Below are 18,297 nucleotides of genomic sequence, written 5' to 3' on the forward strand. Positions count from 1 at the left end.
GATTTGCTCAAAATGCTTCGGTTTCAGAGTTATAAGCCAAAATCTACATTTTACCCCTATGTTCTATTTTTAGCCATGGTGGCCATCTTGGTTGGTTGGCCAGGTCACCGGACACACTTTTAAACTAAATACCCCAATGATCATTGTGGCCAAGTTTGGTTAAATTTGGCCCAGTAGTTTCAGAGGAGAAGATTTTTGTAAAAGTTAACTGAACATAGTTAACCTACTTCTGATAGAATAGAAAAAGACCAACCACAGAAATCTTAACATTGGCGAATGAACAAGGATCCGGAAATTTTTTCACCTAATTTCGGTCATTTTCATACAACTTAAAAGTTAATACCCCTTTTCAAAAGATGATTGCCAAAATCACATTACTGCATGAGACTCATTATGAGTATGCTCATACTCGATCGTCATGTTCGTAGCATCAACAAACTTGTTTCACAGTTGCATCGCATTTACTTCATGATTTGTCCTACCATTTTCCAAAAATCGATCAAGGGCAATTAAGGGAAGGCAGCAGTCTAAAAATAATTGATTTTAATGACTCAAAACGATAATATTCCCAGTTATCGCTTACGTTTCTTTCGATTCTGAAGTCAAAATTCAAACCGGATGTACTGCGACAATACTAAAACGAACAATTCCGGACTCATTTCCGGGATAAGTTTTGTTTATCCAAATCACAGGAAATCATCGGCTTTTTAATATTTTATCTTTAATAGTGTAAGAATATTAATTAAAGTAGTTGCACTGGCTTTATTTAGGATGAAATTATTTAAAATTTACGATTTATTGTCTAAATCTGTGGAAGAGAATTTCAAGCATGCGTATTACATAGTAAACAAAACACGTGTGTTAGAAGTAAAATAATATTTTTTTCTACAAAATTAAACCAAGTTTAATCATTAAATCATAATTGACAATTGTCTGACTTGTTGAGTAATTAAATATTGAAGCCAGTTGGTATGGAATTTTTATTTCTTTATAATAATAGTTTGGAGCTTGTGATTAATTGCCAGGTGTGAATTACAATGAATTAAAAACACAGGTAAAGAGATTAGCAATCATTAGCCAATAGCTCCCCGAGGCATTAATATAGTTATTAGGAGGGCCCTCAGGATTATAACACTTTATTGGAGTGGCAGTTTAATTACAGGAAATCGATAACTAAACAAAAATATGTTCAAAATGGCGATTTTGAAAGTCGATCTCAACGAAATGACCGAAATTATTAATGTAGAAAAATAAAATTTGACCTAAATCCCAATTAAAAGTTTAGGACATTATAGTTTCAGTTTAGGACATGACTGGCAAATATGACCGTTTCCGGACCCTTGCGAATGAACCATACAGATGAGGTCAAGGTCAGATGAATCCTGTCATTATTCTTAAAAAAAATCATTTCACCAGTTAGCAAAAGAGAATCTTTCCCAAGAAATTGGAGAATAAATTTAAGGGATGCCTTTTTGATAATTGGAAACCTCCCAAAATTATCTTTTGGTTGATCTACAAATAGCTAAACATTGTGAAATCATATGATGAAAATTCAGCAAATATTACTGCACTCAAATCAATCAGCTTCTAAAAGTCGACATTGTTAGAATTTACATGTTGTAATAGTAATTCCATACTTAGATATGGGAAGGCTATTAATTGAAAAGTAAAGTTTTAGCTCCACATTATGAATAATGTACTTTTTGTACCTTTTTCCTGATTTTTTGCTTCATATAGTCACTGTAAACCTCGTCAAAAATGTCTAGATGGGGTTTTGTTTCTGTCAGAGGTACTGCTCCTTGAATCGCCTCTCCTAATTTCATGCAATTCCATTTACAAATATCTGGCTGGTTTTTGTAGGAATATCTTCCACTATCATCTATAAAAAGAATGCTCTCAAATATAAATAAAATTCAAAGCAGATGTAACCAGATGCTCCGCATGGCGTAGCTTTATACGACCGCAGAGGTTGAACCCTGAACAGTTGGGGCAAGTATGGACACAACATTCAAGCTGGATTCAGCTCTAAATTTGGATTGTGATTAAATAGTTGACACAGCATAGGTTTCTGACACAGAATGAATGTGTTCTAATGAACTTAAAAAAATTTTTGTTTTCTCTTAGAGCAATTCACTATGCTGCTGAATATTAATCCTCTCAAAAAAATGTTTGAAGAAATTTTCTTTTTTATTTATGAAATTTCAAATGAGAAAAATTGAACCCAATTTTTTTAATCACATCCCCCTTTCCCTTATTCCAAAACTAATCTCAATTAAAATTTCTAATGGAGTTTGCAACAATAACTACTCATTTAAATACATCATAAAATATTAAGATGTAAAAAAACTGCTTGTTATCACTGAATGGTAAAGATTTTTTTAATTTATCAGTTGGTAGTAAAAAGTGAATATACATTGTATATTGTATATAACAAAGATTTAAGTTGATTCTGGACAAAGAAAGATAACTCCAATTAAAAAAAAATCTTGCTATTGCACAATATTTTGCAATTAGATATTTCTTGCTTACTATTCTGGACAAAGAAAGATAACTCTAATTAAAAAAAAATTTGCTATTTCACAATATTGTGCAATTAGATATTTCTTGCCATTGCGCAATACTGTGCAATTGAAAAGACTTGCTATTGCACAATACTTAATATAATAATTTTAGATCCTGATTTGGACCAACTTGAAAACTGGGCCTATAATAAAAAATCTAAGTACATTTTTGGATTCAGCATATCAAAGAACCCCAAGATTTCAATTTTTGTTAAAATCAGACTAAGTTTAATTTTGGACCCTTTGGACTTTAGTGTAGACCAATTTGAAAACAGGACCAAAAATGAAGAATCTACATACACAGTTAGATTTGGTATATCAAAGAACCCCATTTATTCAATTTTTGATGAAATCAAACAAAGTTTAATTTTGGACCCCGATTTGGACCAACTTGAAAACTGGGCCAATAATCAAGAATCTAAGTACATTTTTAGATTCAGCATATCAAAGAACCTAACTGATTCATTTTTTGTCAAAATCAAACTAAGTTTAATTTTGGACCCTTTGGACCTTAATGTAGACCAATTAGAAAACGGGACCAAAAGTTAAGAATCTACATACACAGTCATGACAGTTTGATTCGGCATATCAAAGAACCCCAATTATTCAATTTTGATGAAATCAAACAAAGTTTAATTTTGGACCCTTTGGGCCCCTTATTCTGTTGGGACCAAAAAACTTCCAAAATCAATACCAACCTTCCTTTTATGGTCATAAACCTTGTGTTTAAATTTCATAGATTTCTATTTACTTATACTAATGTTATGGTGCGAAAACCAAGAAAAATGCTTATTTGGGTCCCTTTTTGGCCCCTTATTCCTAAACTGTTGGGACCTAAACTCCCAAAATCAATACCAACTTTCCTTTTGTAGTCATTAACATTGTGTTTAAATTTCATTGATTTCTATTTACTTAAACTAAAGTTATTGTGCGAAAACCAAGAATAATGCTTATTTGGGCCCTTTTTTGGCCCCTAATTCCTAAACTGTTGAAACCAAAACTCCCAAAATCAATCCCAACCGTTCTTTTGTCGTCATAAACCTTGTGTCAAAATTTCATAGATTTCTATTAACTTAAACTAAAGTTATAGTGCGAAAACCAAGAAAATGCTTATTTGGGCCCTTTTTGGCCCCTAATTCCTAAAATGTTGGGACCAAAACTCCCAAAATCAATACCAACCTTCCTTTTGTGGTCATAAACCTTGTGTTAAAATTTCATAGATTTCCATTCACTTTTACTTAAGTTAGAGTGCGAAAACTAAAAGTAATCGGACGACGACGACGACGACGACGATGACGACGACGCCAACGTGATAGCAATATACGACGAAAATTTTTTCCAATTTTGCGGTCGTATAAAAATCGCTAACTCCTCTGCAACTTAACATTATCAAGTTGCAGATCAAATATTAAATCATTCTTTTTCATAGAAGCCAAGACAACATTGACACAAATTTTCTTTTTTCAGAGTAACAGAGAGTCGAGCTGTTACTAGGCCTTTTTGACCTTTGTCAAGGCAGGTACAAATGTAATTCTCTGAGACAAGTTATCAAAGTGATGGAAATCACTCATGGAAAGATTAGAAGAGTAGTTTGAAAAATTTCATATTAAGGTATGGTGGGGGAAAATAAACATTAATAAAGCACTATTGCTGAAAATTGCATTACCAGCAGGTCTTTAGAAGGAAAATGCTTTTCCAGTATGAGAATAAAATGAGCTCATTTAATTAAATAATATGGGTCTCTTAATTTGCACAATTTTATTTTTACTACAGTTTACATCTGTTGCCTTTAAAAAAAAAAAAGCAATTGCAAATCAAAAATTCTTCTAGTAAATGCTTCCAACTATCAGTGTAAGACATAAAATCTAGACCAACAGCTAAGAACTTTAAAGTGTCAACAAAAATAATCAAAATATGTTGTTTTGGGGCATTTTGTAAGTTGAAACATGGTTATATGACATTGAAGATTAAAAGTTGTAGAGTGCCTTTTGATCAATTTTTAAAGTATTTCTCAAAAAAGAGAATTGAAAATGTACTTTTTCAGCGTAAACAAATTAAAAAAAAACTTATTGTATTAAAATGAGGATTCTTTCTTGATTGCAAAAATATATATTCACTTCTAATAAAAATTCAAATGACTAAAATAGACATAATGATTGATGGGAACAAATTAATAAACAATGGTTTGTTTTAATTAAAAGTTTTAAAATTTTAAAACTGTTTCATGCCAATTCCTGATGATAAAAAAAATAAGTGAACTAATTTAAATTGTTGATTAATTACCAATGAATAAATAGCTTTTATATATTCATATTTCATTTTTTTAAAAGATCTTGTTAATCCATTGATCATTTATCTTTCAGACATAATTTACAGAATCACTTTATGTATTGTAGATCAAAAGTAATAGGCAATAAATAAATCTATCATCCTTATATATATCAAACATCTAATATATACATTTGTGTATTCAATTATTAGGTCAAATATTTGTATATTGAAGTTGTGTATTGAAGGTTCTAATTATGTAAGACTGAAGAAATGTGGTCAATTTGATTAACAGTTTAGGAGGTGGGGCATAGTAATTAAAGGTCCACCTTTTCTCTGATTGTTTGATGATACAGTACAATTTTCGCGAAAGCCATCCCAAACTCCATACACCAAGTTTTTTCCTGGTGTGACACCAGGAAACTCCGACATCACTCCCTAAATTCTCGGAGAAATTTGGGAGTATTCCCTCCGACTTCCGCCTAAATCCGTTACCTTTTGTTTATTGTATTAGCAACATCTCTCCCAGTCTGGAGTGACGCGGTGTCACACCAGGTAATTAATTGCCCTAATCCTTCTGATCTATGCCGGCACGCGACAGTCAAGGTATGCGAGATTTCTAATGTAATTAAACAATTGTATTTCCTGTCTATTGATTATCAGTTTATATCTGATTGCTTGAAACAAATGAAAGATTAAAATCAAAATCAAAACGTTGTTGTTAATTCTTTTAATTACTCTGTACATTTAAATCAATTTTTTAAAAACAACTATATTTGATTTTGACTTCCGTTTTTTATCAGTAAATAAATATTTAATTTACTAAAAGAGATAATATTGTGTAACAATAAACGGAGACTAACGCTGAATAAATTAGGGTAGTTTAAAGAAAAGTGACACGTCTCAAAGTATTTTATACAAGTAAAAAAGAAAATATTATTCACTATCTGTTATGCTAATAAGTCTACGCCATTTCCATTTTACGATTACAAAATAAAAGTTTTAAAAAGCAAAAGGTTGTTGTTAATGCTTTCAATTGCATTAAAGTTTTATAAAAAAAAAATCTATACTTGATTATGACCTCGGGTTTTTTTTTGTATCGGTAATTTATATAACTTACGAAAAGAGACATACTTGCGTGAAAATAAACGGAAATTAACGCTGAAGGAATAAAATGTGAGAAAGAAAGAAAATTACGTGTCTTAAAACTTGTATATGCAAGAAAAAAAGAAAATACTTTTCACCATTCCTTATGCTTAATAAGTCTACGGCATTTTCTCTTCACGATTTGTTAGCATTACTTTAGGATAAATAATACATTTCGGCTACAACAGGAATACTTCTATAGCTGCATCAACTCGTCGTTGCATAATATTCATTTACGCACAATGAATGTAAACTTTTGTGTTGTATTTAGAACAGTGATCTTTAAATATTTTTAAAGCAATTAATTGCCGTGGGAAGACTATACGCATCTCAGTGATCAACAGTGCGTAGTTGAACTTGAACTTGACTTTGCTCACAATATTGAATGCTAAAAATAGTGACATCAATTTTGTCCACGAGATTTTTATTTGGCGGGAAATAGTATCATGTAACAGTAAACTCAGGTGACCTTTCTGGATAACCATGGGAAAATTCATTCAAGGTTTAAACTTGCTTTGTAATGATTGACATAAATTTGTGTGCGTTAAGATTGAGGCTCTGGAAGGTACTTTTACAATTGATTAACCGGATTCTAAATTGTATTCCTTTTCTGAATTAACCAACATCAGCCTTTTATTTTACGTTTCTCAGTCAACAGAGGACATTACACCGGACATTATTTATATGTCCATAGTCAACACTATATATTAATGGTAGATGAAAACAGGATGCAATGCATGTCGTTCAGTTCCTGATGGGCGTTGGTAGAGATCCTCTGTGAAAATTTGTCAATCGTAAAAATCCGATCCACATTTTTTTTTACATATTTCTTTCTTGTAGAACACGATATAATTTCATTTAAATATTCTATTTTATAATTGTTGAAATACTTCTTTTTATATTTCGCCGAGGACTTTTAACGAGCAGTAAAATACGGATTGCGCCGTTTCAATTTTATTTTAAATAATTAAAGATCAATAACAGATCATAACGGATAAAAAACACATGATTTTTTTCTCCATATAATTAAATATTTAAAGGTTGTGATTATTGTGTTGTGTTTGGGCAGCGAATGTATCTCAGTATTTATGAATATAGAGCTGCCACATTGCATACAAAACTTTTGTCACTTTGCAATTTCTTTTTTAAATTCAAATATTTCAAGTCGGTAATCTACCGAGGTAGTGAAACATAATATTTTACATTTCAAAATAAATTGAAAGTAACAGAGTTCACTTGTTGATCCGATAAATTAACTCTTGGGTTTAATTTAGATTGGACATATTACCGTAAAAAACATCATTTTGTTTTAAGCCAGTTGATATTAATTATATACGGTAATATTGAACTATTAATGAACCGAATATTTCTCACTGAGTAGGTCATAAAAGGTTTTAATTGTGGTAAAATCGTCTTTGTTGAAAAAACAAAAATTATGACCTGATCGGACTATAATGAAAATACAAAATAAGTGTTTTATTCTTATTTTTATACGTTTGTATGTTGTATGTCATATGACAATGACATGGGCATATACATACAAGAATAATTATCTTATTTTAAATAAAAATGTCACACTTTTATCTGACAATGAAAGTACATTTAAATAACGTATTTTAAAGCACACAGGTGCAATCAAGATCGATTAAATGTACAAAGGTAATAAATCTGGCTAATCCGATGATGTTGTCACGCGTCATTAATTTTCAGTACATCCGATGGGCAATAAACCAATAAACAGCCACTCGGTGTTGGGAGAGAATCTTTGGAGGAAATTGGGAGTATAATCCGTGATTCGCGGTGTCACACCGCTACACTCGGAAATCGGTGATTAGAGTTCGCGATTACATACTCTCTGGGCGTACTGTAATGACAGTTGTCAATCATTATAGTATTGTATCAATACCCAATTACCTAATCAAAATGTTATTAAAAAAAAGCCTGCACATCAACACCTTAGTTGCATACATTCTTGGATGAACTGCTTCAAAAATATACCAATTTTTTTCAGTTCATATACATGTGTATTATGTGCACATGCATGAGAACTATAGGTAACTATATTTGTGTGAATACATTTAGTAACAGTAGCTAACCTTTCGTGTTGTAAGGGAGGCCAGTGCCTTAGTAAAGATTTAGAACAAGTTCTAATCTTTCCAAAAATGAACAGTCTACTTAGAGTTAATTCTAACTATAATGATCAGTGTGAAATCTATGACCTACTCTTTATGCTTCTTTCTTGACAAAGTAAAAAAAACTTCAAGAGTATATGGATGGATGGATGGTAAACATCCAGAAGCACTTGCCAGACAAAACCATGTTAAAGCAATGTAAAAACAAGCTAAATTGGAATTTATTAATGGTTTTTTATATAGATTATATCGTTGGTTTTCCCATTTGAATGGTTTTACACTTGTAATGTTGGGGCCCTTTATAGCTTGTTGTTCGGTGTGAGCCAAGGCTCTGTGTTGAAGGCCGTACCTTAACCTATAATTGTTTACTTTTATAAATTGTCATTTGGATAGATAGTTGTCTCATTGGCACTCATATCACATCTTCCTATACCTATTATCTATATAAGAAAGTTCTGAGATAGACATAAGATAGTCAGAGACAGAATTAGGTGCCTCCAACCACTTCCCCCCTTTTTTTGGTGGAAAAAAAATTGGTTTGTTATTCAGGGAATTTCTGAAGCATGACTGGAGTGGGTCCCCTCTTAGGCAGTCAATGGACCTTAACTGATGGAAATTTCTGGATCTGCCACTGATAGGTTATTTTTGTGTGTGTCTAATCTTATATTGCACACACCAGTAGGTTGAATATGTCAGAAAGTGAGCATCTTTGCCATAAACACCACATTTTCTGCCTGAAATATTGACTTAGAGGTAATGTCACCTAATCAAATGTTTTCAGCTGAATGAATGGTCAAAAGTGAAAAATGGTTAAATTTTTAAAATGAAAATCTGCTAACTTTATTTGCTCAATTCGCTTGTGAGATAAATATCAAGTGACACAACTTTTTCAACCTCCATGTTGAAGCAGCCACCATCCCATAACTCCCGTCCGAACACTTGGGATTCATTATTATTTGTGAGATACCAGTTTCCATGTATTTTGGTTCAAGGCGATCCAAATCTAAATGTTCAACAAAGAACAAATTTTGTATGGAAACTTTGTCTTAACCATGAGATCAAATATCCAGGAAGTACAGTTTTCCTCTATCCATGAAAATTGTTGATCTTTAAAACAAATAAATTCACAGTATTATATACCTGTTTTGAAACTTAAATTTATGATTCCCAGAAAAGGTTTTAAGTTGATTTTAGGTGTTTTAACATCACTTTAAAGGGCCACTTTTGTGCGATTTCGTGGCGGGCAGTTTTTATTGGGGGAAGAGCCGGAGTGTGCTGAGAAAACCACCAACCTTCCATAGGAAAATTGACAATCCTAGTCAATTAAGATTGGAGTCAAGTGAACCTGCACCAGCAGGGTTCAAACTTGCAACCTCAGTGTTGACTGGCTAGTGATTACAGAAACAGAAACTTACCTGAACCATTACATATGTAGTTTGGGTCAAATTTATCCATAAAACCAAAAGGTCCATAGTCTATAGTTAGTCCTACTATACTCATGTTGTCTGTGTTCAATACACTGAAATTATAAATTAATTCTTTAAATATCAGTTAAGTCTTATTGATTTAAGAAATACACCTCTTCTCTAAAACAAACAAAAATATATGCATTTGACAGCTTATTTCAACTTACTTCTTTGTGAATAAGTATAATGTATTTCAAAGGCACCTTTAAATAAAATAGCTTAGCATGTAATACATCTAAAACATATCCAGTATTTATACCAAGGCTTCCAAAACGGCCATATATTCTGGTCATTTGTATAATGTCCGTTAAAAGTCTGGCTGGGCAAAGCATGAAACGGTCATCTACTTTTTAGTTTTCAAGGCTTTTTCGGTCATTTTAACATAATTCACAATCTTTTTGACCCAAACTTTTGCCTTTAACAGCCCCACATTTCCGGTCATAAAAGTGACTTGATGATTAATTACTATTAAAACAACCCCTACTTCAATACTTTCTAATTTTAATCAAGGCTAATTAGTTGTTGGACAGCTGAAAACTACCTGTTCAGGTGACAGGTAAACTATAATTTTCAGTACCGGACATCGTATAAATTAATCGGTCTATTCACAATAGTTTCGTACATTTCAGCGGTTTGTATCTAATTGATTTAGTCCAAAAGATTAAATTATAATAAATACATTTATAAACATGATTTGATGAAACATTTAAAAAGGTTTTAAATGAAAAATCGTCAGAACTACGTTGCATGAACAAGAACATGTGTGCGCATGTGCACAGGTGGGAAATTTAATTATGCATCCTACATTTCTTCAAAAATGCTAAAATTATCATTGATCGTTCATTTTAAGTATTTTGTTAAGAAATAACGTGGAAAGAGCTTCTTCACTCAGTCGTGCTTTGTAAACGTACACGGATTTTACGTATCCGTTTATGGTCCATGTTTTACCATTGTCAAGACAAAATCCGGTTTGGAAAAATGTGACTTTAAAAACTAAAGTAAAGTTTTTGACAACGTCATTTTGCACAAATAAAGAGCCTAAGGCAGATATGATCAAGCTGATGTGCACACTTTGAATGATGCTTTGCCAATTTGAACAGTTTACGTCAGAACATCAAATTCATATCAAAGTAAAGTTTAATATCGTTTTTTTTAATCTAATGTCAATCATTGGGATGGCCATCTGATTACCATAATTGCCTTTTGTGGCTTAGTCTTAGAGATTTAAATCGGGATCAGATATGAAATGTCCGGCTGGCTCAAAAAAATTTTGGAAGCCCTGATTTATACCATATTTTTTTGCCTAATTAATTAGGCAAAGAAAGCCAAGTAGTGTACTGATTTAATAAATTTTAACTTGCAATAAATTTGACTGCATCAATGATTGTAATTTTAAGTATTAAAAGACTTCAGCTTTCAGATACATAGGACTGTTTTTTTATTCTTAGTTAACAAAGTTTTTCTACAAATTTGAATCTACAAGAATTTATAACAATTACCCATGGCACCATCCAACACACTGCCATTCTGCTACCAGCCTGGCTGTCCTTCTGATCACTTCTTTATACATCTCTATATACATTGTTTGTTTATCAGGCTTGTGCTTTTCCCAGATCTAAACAATAAAGATAACACAATTGCACAATGTTAACATACTCCATAGTGACAAATATTATATTGTGAACTTAAGAGGCCTTATAAAGCTGACTATTCAGTGTGGATTTCGCTCATTGTTGAAGGTTGTACAGTGACCTATAGTTGACAACTTCTACATTAATTGGTCTTTGGTTGAGCATTGTCTTCTTGTCTACCATATCTTCTTATTTTCATATTGTTTCTCCAATGGGTTATTATTGATTCTAACATTTTATACTTAATGGTTTATTACAATCAACAATACGATTTAAAGAACGTTTAACTATCATTTGATAAATCCTCTAATTGAAACAATTAGCAACAATAGCAGCCATCTTTCATACAGTAAGTACGATTGTGACAAGTTTTGATCTAAATCTATGCAGAGACCACAAAGAACAAAATTTTGTTCAGACGATATTGCAAAGTTAAAACCGCCGACAAGTTTAAATTTTATTACCTGTATACAAATGTAAAATTTTGAAACGGATATTTTTCCTGTTCCAAGACAGTAGCATACTTTTCATTGGATGTCCTGGTTTCTAACTTCCATTTATGTTTTTATTTGTTTTTATTGTTCAATCATAAATCAGGCTATAGATTTTCTTGCTTGATTTTTCTCTCATTATATGCCATTCTTAAAGGAAAGCCGTTATTTATCAAAGTCATAGTATAAAGTTTTGTATCCAAATCCACTTTTTTTTAAGTGACCATTTCATGATATGTTCAATTTATGGTTGGGATTTAATGCTTTTTATGATTTTTATTGCCATTGAATATAGACTTATGCTATTTATAATTTCTTGTTCATACCTCAGGATAAAATGTTTGGACTGTATAATCTAGCATCTGTATCAGAATATCATTTCTGCCAACACTAGGTCCAGCCCTTCCTGTCTGTGGGTCCAGAGTTTTAAAAATCTCAAAAGATCCAAACCTTAAATGTAACCAAATAACAAGTTAAAGCAATTTATTTATTTTGACCAGTTTGATTCAGAGAAAAAGATGTAATTATAAAATCTTTACAGACAGTGGACATCTGATGGAGAATCCAGTTTTTCATTTATCTTTCAGACCAGGTGATCTAATTATTGTTACAAAACACTATATACTGCAATGACACTTTCAAAATGCAAGAAAAGAACATCCTTCTCCCCCTCCCAAAAAAAAACATTCCATTTTATTTTATTTACAATTTCTCTTTTCACAGATTTCCGATTCAATAAATTTTAACCGTTTAAAACAGCTATCACTAGTTACATGTATCTCCAATTTAAAAATTAAAACAGGACTAATTGTAACTACCTAAGAAATGTCGGAGCAATTCGTAATACAACAGTACATTTTTCATCTACTGGATCACCAGAGTAAAATATATCTCTTACAACTGTACTTTCTGAGGTTACACATGTTCCTGCTCGAGTTGTAGAAATTCCAAGATGGTGAATGGCCTGCAAATGTAGAGCTTATGAAATAAAAATATCATACACAAAAAGTCAATTGCTACATTTGAGGGGTAAAAAAATTAGTACTCAATGATGAAAGTGGACTTTGAACAAAGACAAAGATAATTCAGTAGTGTTAAGAAATGAAGACTTATAATGTTGGTTTTACAACAATCAACACATGGACATGAAAAAGTTTTGTTGCATGCACATTCATCTAGCAAAGTGAGGAACCTTTTCTGCGATGGTTTGAGATTTCAAATCAATATCCACGGTCTGACTGAGTCACCAGCATTTTTTTTTATTCTATAAGCACTTCTTGTGGTATTACACTTCAGAAAGACTATCATTCATTGTATTTTTCTTATTTAAATCCCTCAATAACTTAATAATTAATTAATAGTTAATAATTATTATATTTTGTTGTTGCATGTTTTTACAACCTATTATACTCAGGAAAGAACTATCTTAGATGTGACAACTTGTGTCTGTTTTTAGTTTTTTTGTAATAGCAAATAAAATATGTTTCAATGAATGCAAAAAATATATATCTCTATATCTTTCTGTTGTTTTGGTATATATCATTGTATTGTTCATTTTGTAGTCATCATGCATAATATCAAAATGGTACATTCCTAAATAAGTAGCTGTATATAAAACAACAAACCGAAACTAATGCATGCCTTTCAAAATATTTGTCATATTTTTGTCATAACACCCTCTTTTATAAGAATAATATTTAATAAAAATTACATACTCATCAAACTGATTGAATATACAAATCTTGTTCACCCTGTAAATCATACAATATTTCTCTACTATTGAATTAAGATTTATGTTTATTAATTACTTCACTGCATAAAAATTCTCTAATTGTACTCCTTAAAACTTTTCTACCATCTGCTGTTCTGGAATAGGGAGTCTTCCCTGCTCCTTTGAACTGGATCTCCCATCTTTCACCACTTTTGTTAATTACTTCTCCTAAATACCTGTAACATATTGAACATAATGAGTCACACAAATTTATTAATAATGGGGAAATCATATATACCTGCCAACTTTTCAAAATGCCCATGGGGGTTTTGTGTGCAAGATGGCTGTCATAGTCCTAAAAAACCTTCAGGGGGGCCTGCAATTACATTTTAATGTTGTTTTTTGGCTTCTTCATACTTTTATAAGCCTCAATTCATTGTAAAATTAATTGCTTTGTTTAAATTGTGGACAAAATTGCTCTTTCAAAATTTCAATTTGGGAGCCTTCATGGGGGAAATCCCCCGCAAATAGTGACAGTTGGCAGGTATGGTCAGTCACTGAAATAACAATACATTTTATTGCATTGTACTCTGGATAAAGCTGTGCAATTTTCAATGTTTATTCTTGCAAGCTTATCCCTGATAATCATGATAATTGTAATTTGTAACTTAATCAACATCAGTTTATATTGACTAATTTCAGAAGATGATGGCACTGAATCACAAGTAAATTAAACCCACATGGCACATGGCACATAATTTCATAACAATTCTATCTGTAATGTTTTCTCTTGGAAAACACATCTTATTATATTTTGAATCCTAAGTCATTCATCTTTGGTACATAATTTATAGAATCATTAATAAGCATGTAGTGCTGATCAAAGTTACTACAGGTCAATAACTTAACATGTTGAATCTATCATTTCTATATTATAATGTACATTGAATTAACCATCTAACCTACTTATATTTAGATATACAATAAAATATACCACACCTACTATTGAGATCAATAATTGTGTATTAAGTTGTGTAATAAACATGATAAAGTGTCTGTTTAATTTTGTTATTTAAGAGTAAGTTACCTGGTCAATTTAGATTTACATTAATCATGTAGCTGCCTCTATCTAGAGTGTAATACACATGTAGCTGATCCACTGATTTCTCATGTTCAGGTCATACAAAAATTTTTTGTACATCTGCTTGAGGCGATGCAGGACGTAACGGCCATACTACCATGACGGCCATAGGATGAAACGGCCATACCCCGAAAAGATGAAACGGCCATAGTACAAAAACGGCCATACTTTGTAAAGACGTATCGTCCATGCTTTTTTTTTTTTTTTTTAGATGTTATAGATGAATTATTTTGATACTTATAGATGGTTATTATAACTTTTAAATAAACTATACTGTTTTTACATTATTTTTCATCTTAATTTTTGTTATATCATTTGTTTGATGAATGTGTTTAATTTAATAAAATATTAAAATATCATATTGTTTTCTAAATGATTGTTTGATATCTTGCGTATAGCAAATAGAACAAAATGAACAAATATTAATGACTATATCCGAATGGGAAACTAATTTCTGTCATAATTGAAACAATGAGTTAAGTTTTGAAATATAAAACAAGGTAATCAGCTGTAATCAAGTAATGATTAAGTTGGAAATTTAAGAAGATTGTTGATTGCTTATTATTACTTCAAGTATTAATTATGCTTTTGTCAAGAAATAGTAAAGGAAATACAATTCAAGATCACTATAAAAACACAACTCCCAAGCTGAGTTCAAGCGGAGTGAAAACATACATTTGGTATGCTTTATAAAAGTAACCAGAAATGTCGGTGGCACTCATTGGGAAATTGCTGTTCAACATGTCGTACCCTTGTGTGCTATGTGACCAGCAAGTCCGACCAAGACAACATGCTCTCCAATGTGAAGATTGTGATAAATGGCAACACAGGCTTTGCAATACAGGTATTTACAAATTTATTATTAATTTAGTTTTTCCTTTGAATCATATTTCGTACTTTCTGTCATATTAAATACATTTTGTTTTACTTTAATATGGGTTACGACCCTTCCCTGATAAGAATTAAATCTTTATTAAGTGTTATTTGCATTACACCATTGTCCAATAAATGGATAATACATGTAGGTATCAATTAATAGATATAAAAAGAAGATGTGGTATGATTGCGGTATGATTCCCAATGAGAAAACTATCCATCAGAGTCAAAATGATACAGAAATTAACAACTATAGGTCACCTCACTACGGCCTTTAATCTTTTTATCAGTGTATTAATATTACTTGACTGTAAAGAAATATATGTTATATTTTAATTTCTTGTTATTTCAGGTATATCAATTACTGATTACCGCCTGATGGTCAATGAAAAAGTCGACATCATTTTCCACTGTGTAGAATGTGTCCGCATACCACAAGATATGGAGGTTGAGGTACATATACGTTATTGTATGATTTCTTATCGTTTCTTTTTTATTTTGTATTAGAAGAGAAATTGTATTCAACATAAATGTTTCATTTTTTGTGGTTGACTATTAGTCCGAATAAGTGCTGTTATGCCAAAGTTCTCAACCCGTTATTTATGATAATGTATGAATACCTATAAAAGACCGATCATAAATCATATTAATCCAATCATTGGGCGCGTCGTGTCTCTGTTTAATGCAAAGTAAACAAATTACGGAGGTGTTAATCCTTTAATTAGTTTATGTGATTGCCAATTATCAAACAATGTTACAAATATTAATGTGAATTTATATATTTTGACATATAATATAATATTATATTTGACGTTTTTTCTTTACTTTTTCTTTTGTGCAAATATATACAATTCTATTTTGTTTCACGACTTTTATACATATGTTTTTCGTTTAGGCTCCAGAAGTATTAGAAGCACCACCATCAAAATAAGAAGATAATAAAAAATGAGAAGACGAGACGACAATTCCCGTAACTTTCAACCAGCAGCAATGACAAATTAAAATAACTTTGCACATTAAAAACATATTTCGTTTTTATTTAAATTTTTGGTATCTATTGTGTTTATTAATTGTGTTTATTTATGATGTAAGGTTTATCTGTGTGACTGAATGAATAAATAAAATATATTAAAAAAAAAAATCTTTTTTGTTTCTTATACTAGAGTATATTGGTATGATTGCCCATAATACAATTATCCATCAACAAATGCACAAAAATGGGAACATTTAAATTGTCAACAAATAGTTATCAACACAATTCAACACAATGAACAAAGCAATTTTAAGAACATTCAGTATGATAAAAATGAAACTGGCCATCTTTTATCATGTAATTAGCCAATTGGGTGCACATTCCTGTCAGCAATGGTCAGATTTGACGGGTAATTTGTTATGTTATTGGAAAATTCTGCAGCAGTCTCTGTCTTGGAAAGATGTTCAGCAAATAGAATGACTTGAAACTATAAGAAAGAAAAAAAAATCAGAATTATTAAACAATGTGTCTGATGAACATGACAAATATAACTCGAACTTGATGAATTGCCTTCCTTAGAGTTAACCTTTACACTGAGTCCTGTTTTTAATTTCACCAACTAAACACTGAGATTGAGAAGATTTTTATAGTTAAGAATAATTTATATTTTTTACATATATAATAAGATCTGTAACATGTGCTTGTATTTATCTATCGTCATTGACAGCGACAGTCAACATTCCTACAGTTTAAACTTCATATAAATTATGATGCCTTTATATCACATTACAATAAAAATGATTCTGCGAAAAATGTTTACAACTGATAATGTAGAAATAATCAATATACTTACATAATATATGGCCGCAACAAGTTGTAAACACGAGCGATGATGATCAAGCAAAGATAACTCTTACAAGAATAAATAAGATCTTCTGTACAGAAAAAAGTACTACACAATCATATTTATGTTATTATTATGAACAAGTTCTTATTTTTCGTATTATATTTTATGTAATAAACTCAATAAAAAAAAAATAAAAGTGTGGACGATACGTCTCACAATGTGTGGCCGATATGTCCCATGGACGATATGACGGTATGGCCGACACATCCTAAGGCCGTCATGGAAGTATGGCCGTCGCGTCTCGAAAGCGCTTGAGGGGCAGATTTAATTTAATGCAACTGTTTTAATAACATGCAAGTACATGTACATTGTTCTAGCATGCATGCCAGCCTTACTATTGATGTATAAAACAGGCCCTTGATACTTTTTATAAGAGAATGTAAGATGTTCATAATTAAATGCTTACATTGTAGCCCCATCTCCCAATTGTCCTGAGAAATAACCAAACTGGTGCCCACAATAGCAGTGTGCAGCTGGATCACTTCCAGGTAGCAGTCTATTTCCACTGAAATATTGAACAAAATCATCCCTGTTTATTTCTGATGGTGGGATACCTAACAAGTCTAATGCTGGCTGGGAAACTGCAACTAGTGACGGCTTGTCTACTGGAGTTGGCTTTACTTTTGAAAAGCAAGCCCCAGCTACGGATCTTACATAATTGTCAGTTACTGTATCGATAGGGAGAGATCGTAAGGCTAAGTTATCAAAGTTCAACGTTTCTAGAGTTGTCATGCCTGTAGTTTTCCTATGCAGGAATGCAGCACATCGCCAAATGACAAGACAACCACATTTCAAAAAGTTACTTGATCGTGTATTAGCTATAGAAGTTTGTCGTGAAAATGAATCACCGTTTCTTGTTATTATAGAATTAGAAAATATTCGTCTAAACATTAAAAATAAACTGCTTAAACCCTCAGAACTAAAGCATTATCTACTTTATGCAACATGCAACTTTCTCTTCTGCTTTCAAGGGGAGATAATCATATATTTTTTT

General features: G+C 31.5%; 2 protein-coding genes across 2 annotated transcripts in view; one reads left to right on the plus strand and one right to left on the minus strand.

Annotated features, from left to right (window-relative positions):
• LOC139511654 (protein adenylyltransferase SelO, mitochondrial-like) overlaps positions 1-18,289 on the minus strand; it is a 37,682-nt gene extending 19,393 nt beyond the window's left edge. Inside the window, exons 1-7 of the mRNA XM_071298620.1 lie at positions 17,710-18,289; positions 13,504-13,642; positions 12,514-12,659; positions 12,022-12,145; positions 11,073-11,188; positions 9,523-9,626; positions 1,710-1,879 (exon numbers count right to left, since the gene is read on the minus strand). Of these exons, the coding sequence (XP_071154721.1) occupies positions 1,710-1,879; positions 9,523-9,626; positions 11,073-11,188; positions 12,022-12,145; positions 12,514-12,659; positions 13,504-13,642; positions 17,710-18,194 (1,284 nt within the window). The 5' untranslated portion in view covers positions 18,195-18,289. The remainder of the gene's footprint in view (positions 1-1,709; positions 1,880-9,522; positions 9,627-11,072; positions 11,189-12,021; positions 12,146-12,513; positions 12,660-13,503; positions 13,643-17,709) is intronic.
• On the plus strand, positions 15,260-16,509 carry LOC139511648 (pygopus homolog 1-like). Its single transcript, XM_071298608.1, has 3 exons — positions 15,260-15,391; positions 15,776-15,876; positions 16,319-16,509. The coding sequence occupies exons 1-3, from the start codon at positions 15,289-15,291 to the stop codon at positions 16,352-16,354; spliced, it is 240 nt and encodes a 79-aa protein (XP_071154709.1). The 5' UTR covers positions 15,260-15,288; the 3' UTR covers positions 16,355-16,509.
• Positions 18,290-18,297: the final 8 nt, after the last annotated feature.

Source organism: Mytilus edulis, chromosome 2, assembly GCF_963676685.1.
Source record: "Mytilus edulis chromosome 2, xbMytEdul2.2, whole genome shotgun sequence".
NCBI lineage: Eukaryota > Metazoa > Mollusca > Bivalvia > Mytilida > Mytilidae > Mytilus > Mytilus edulis.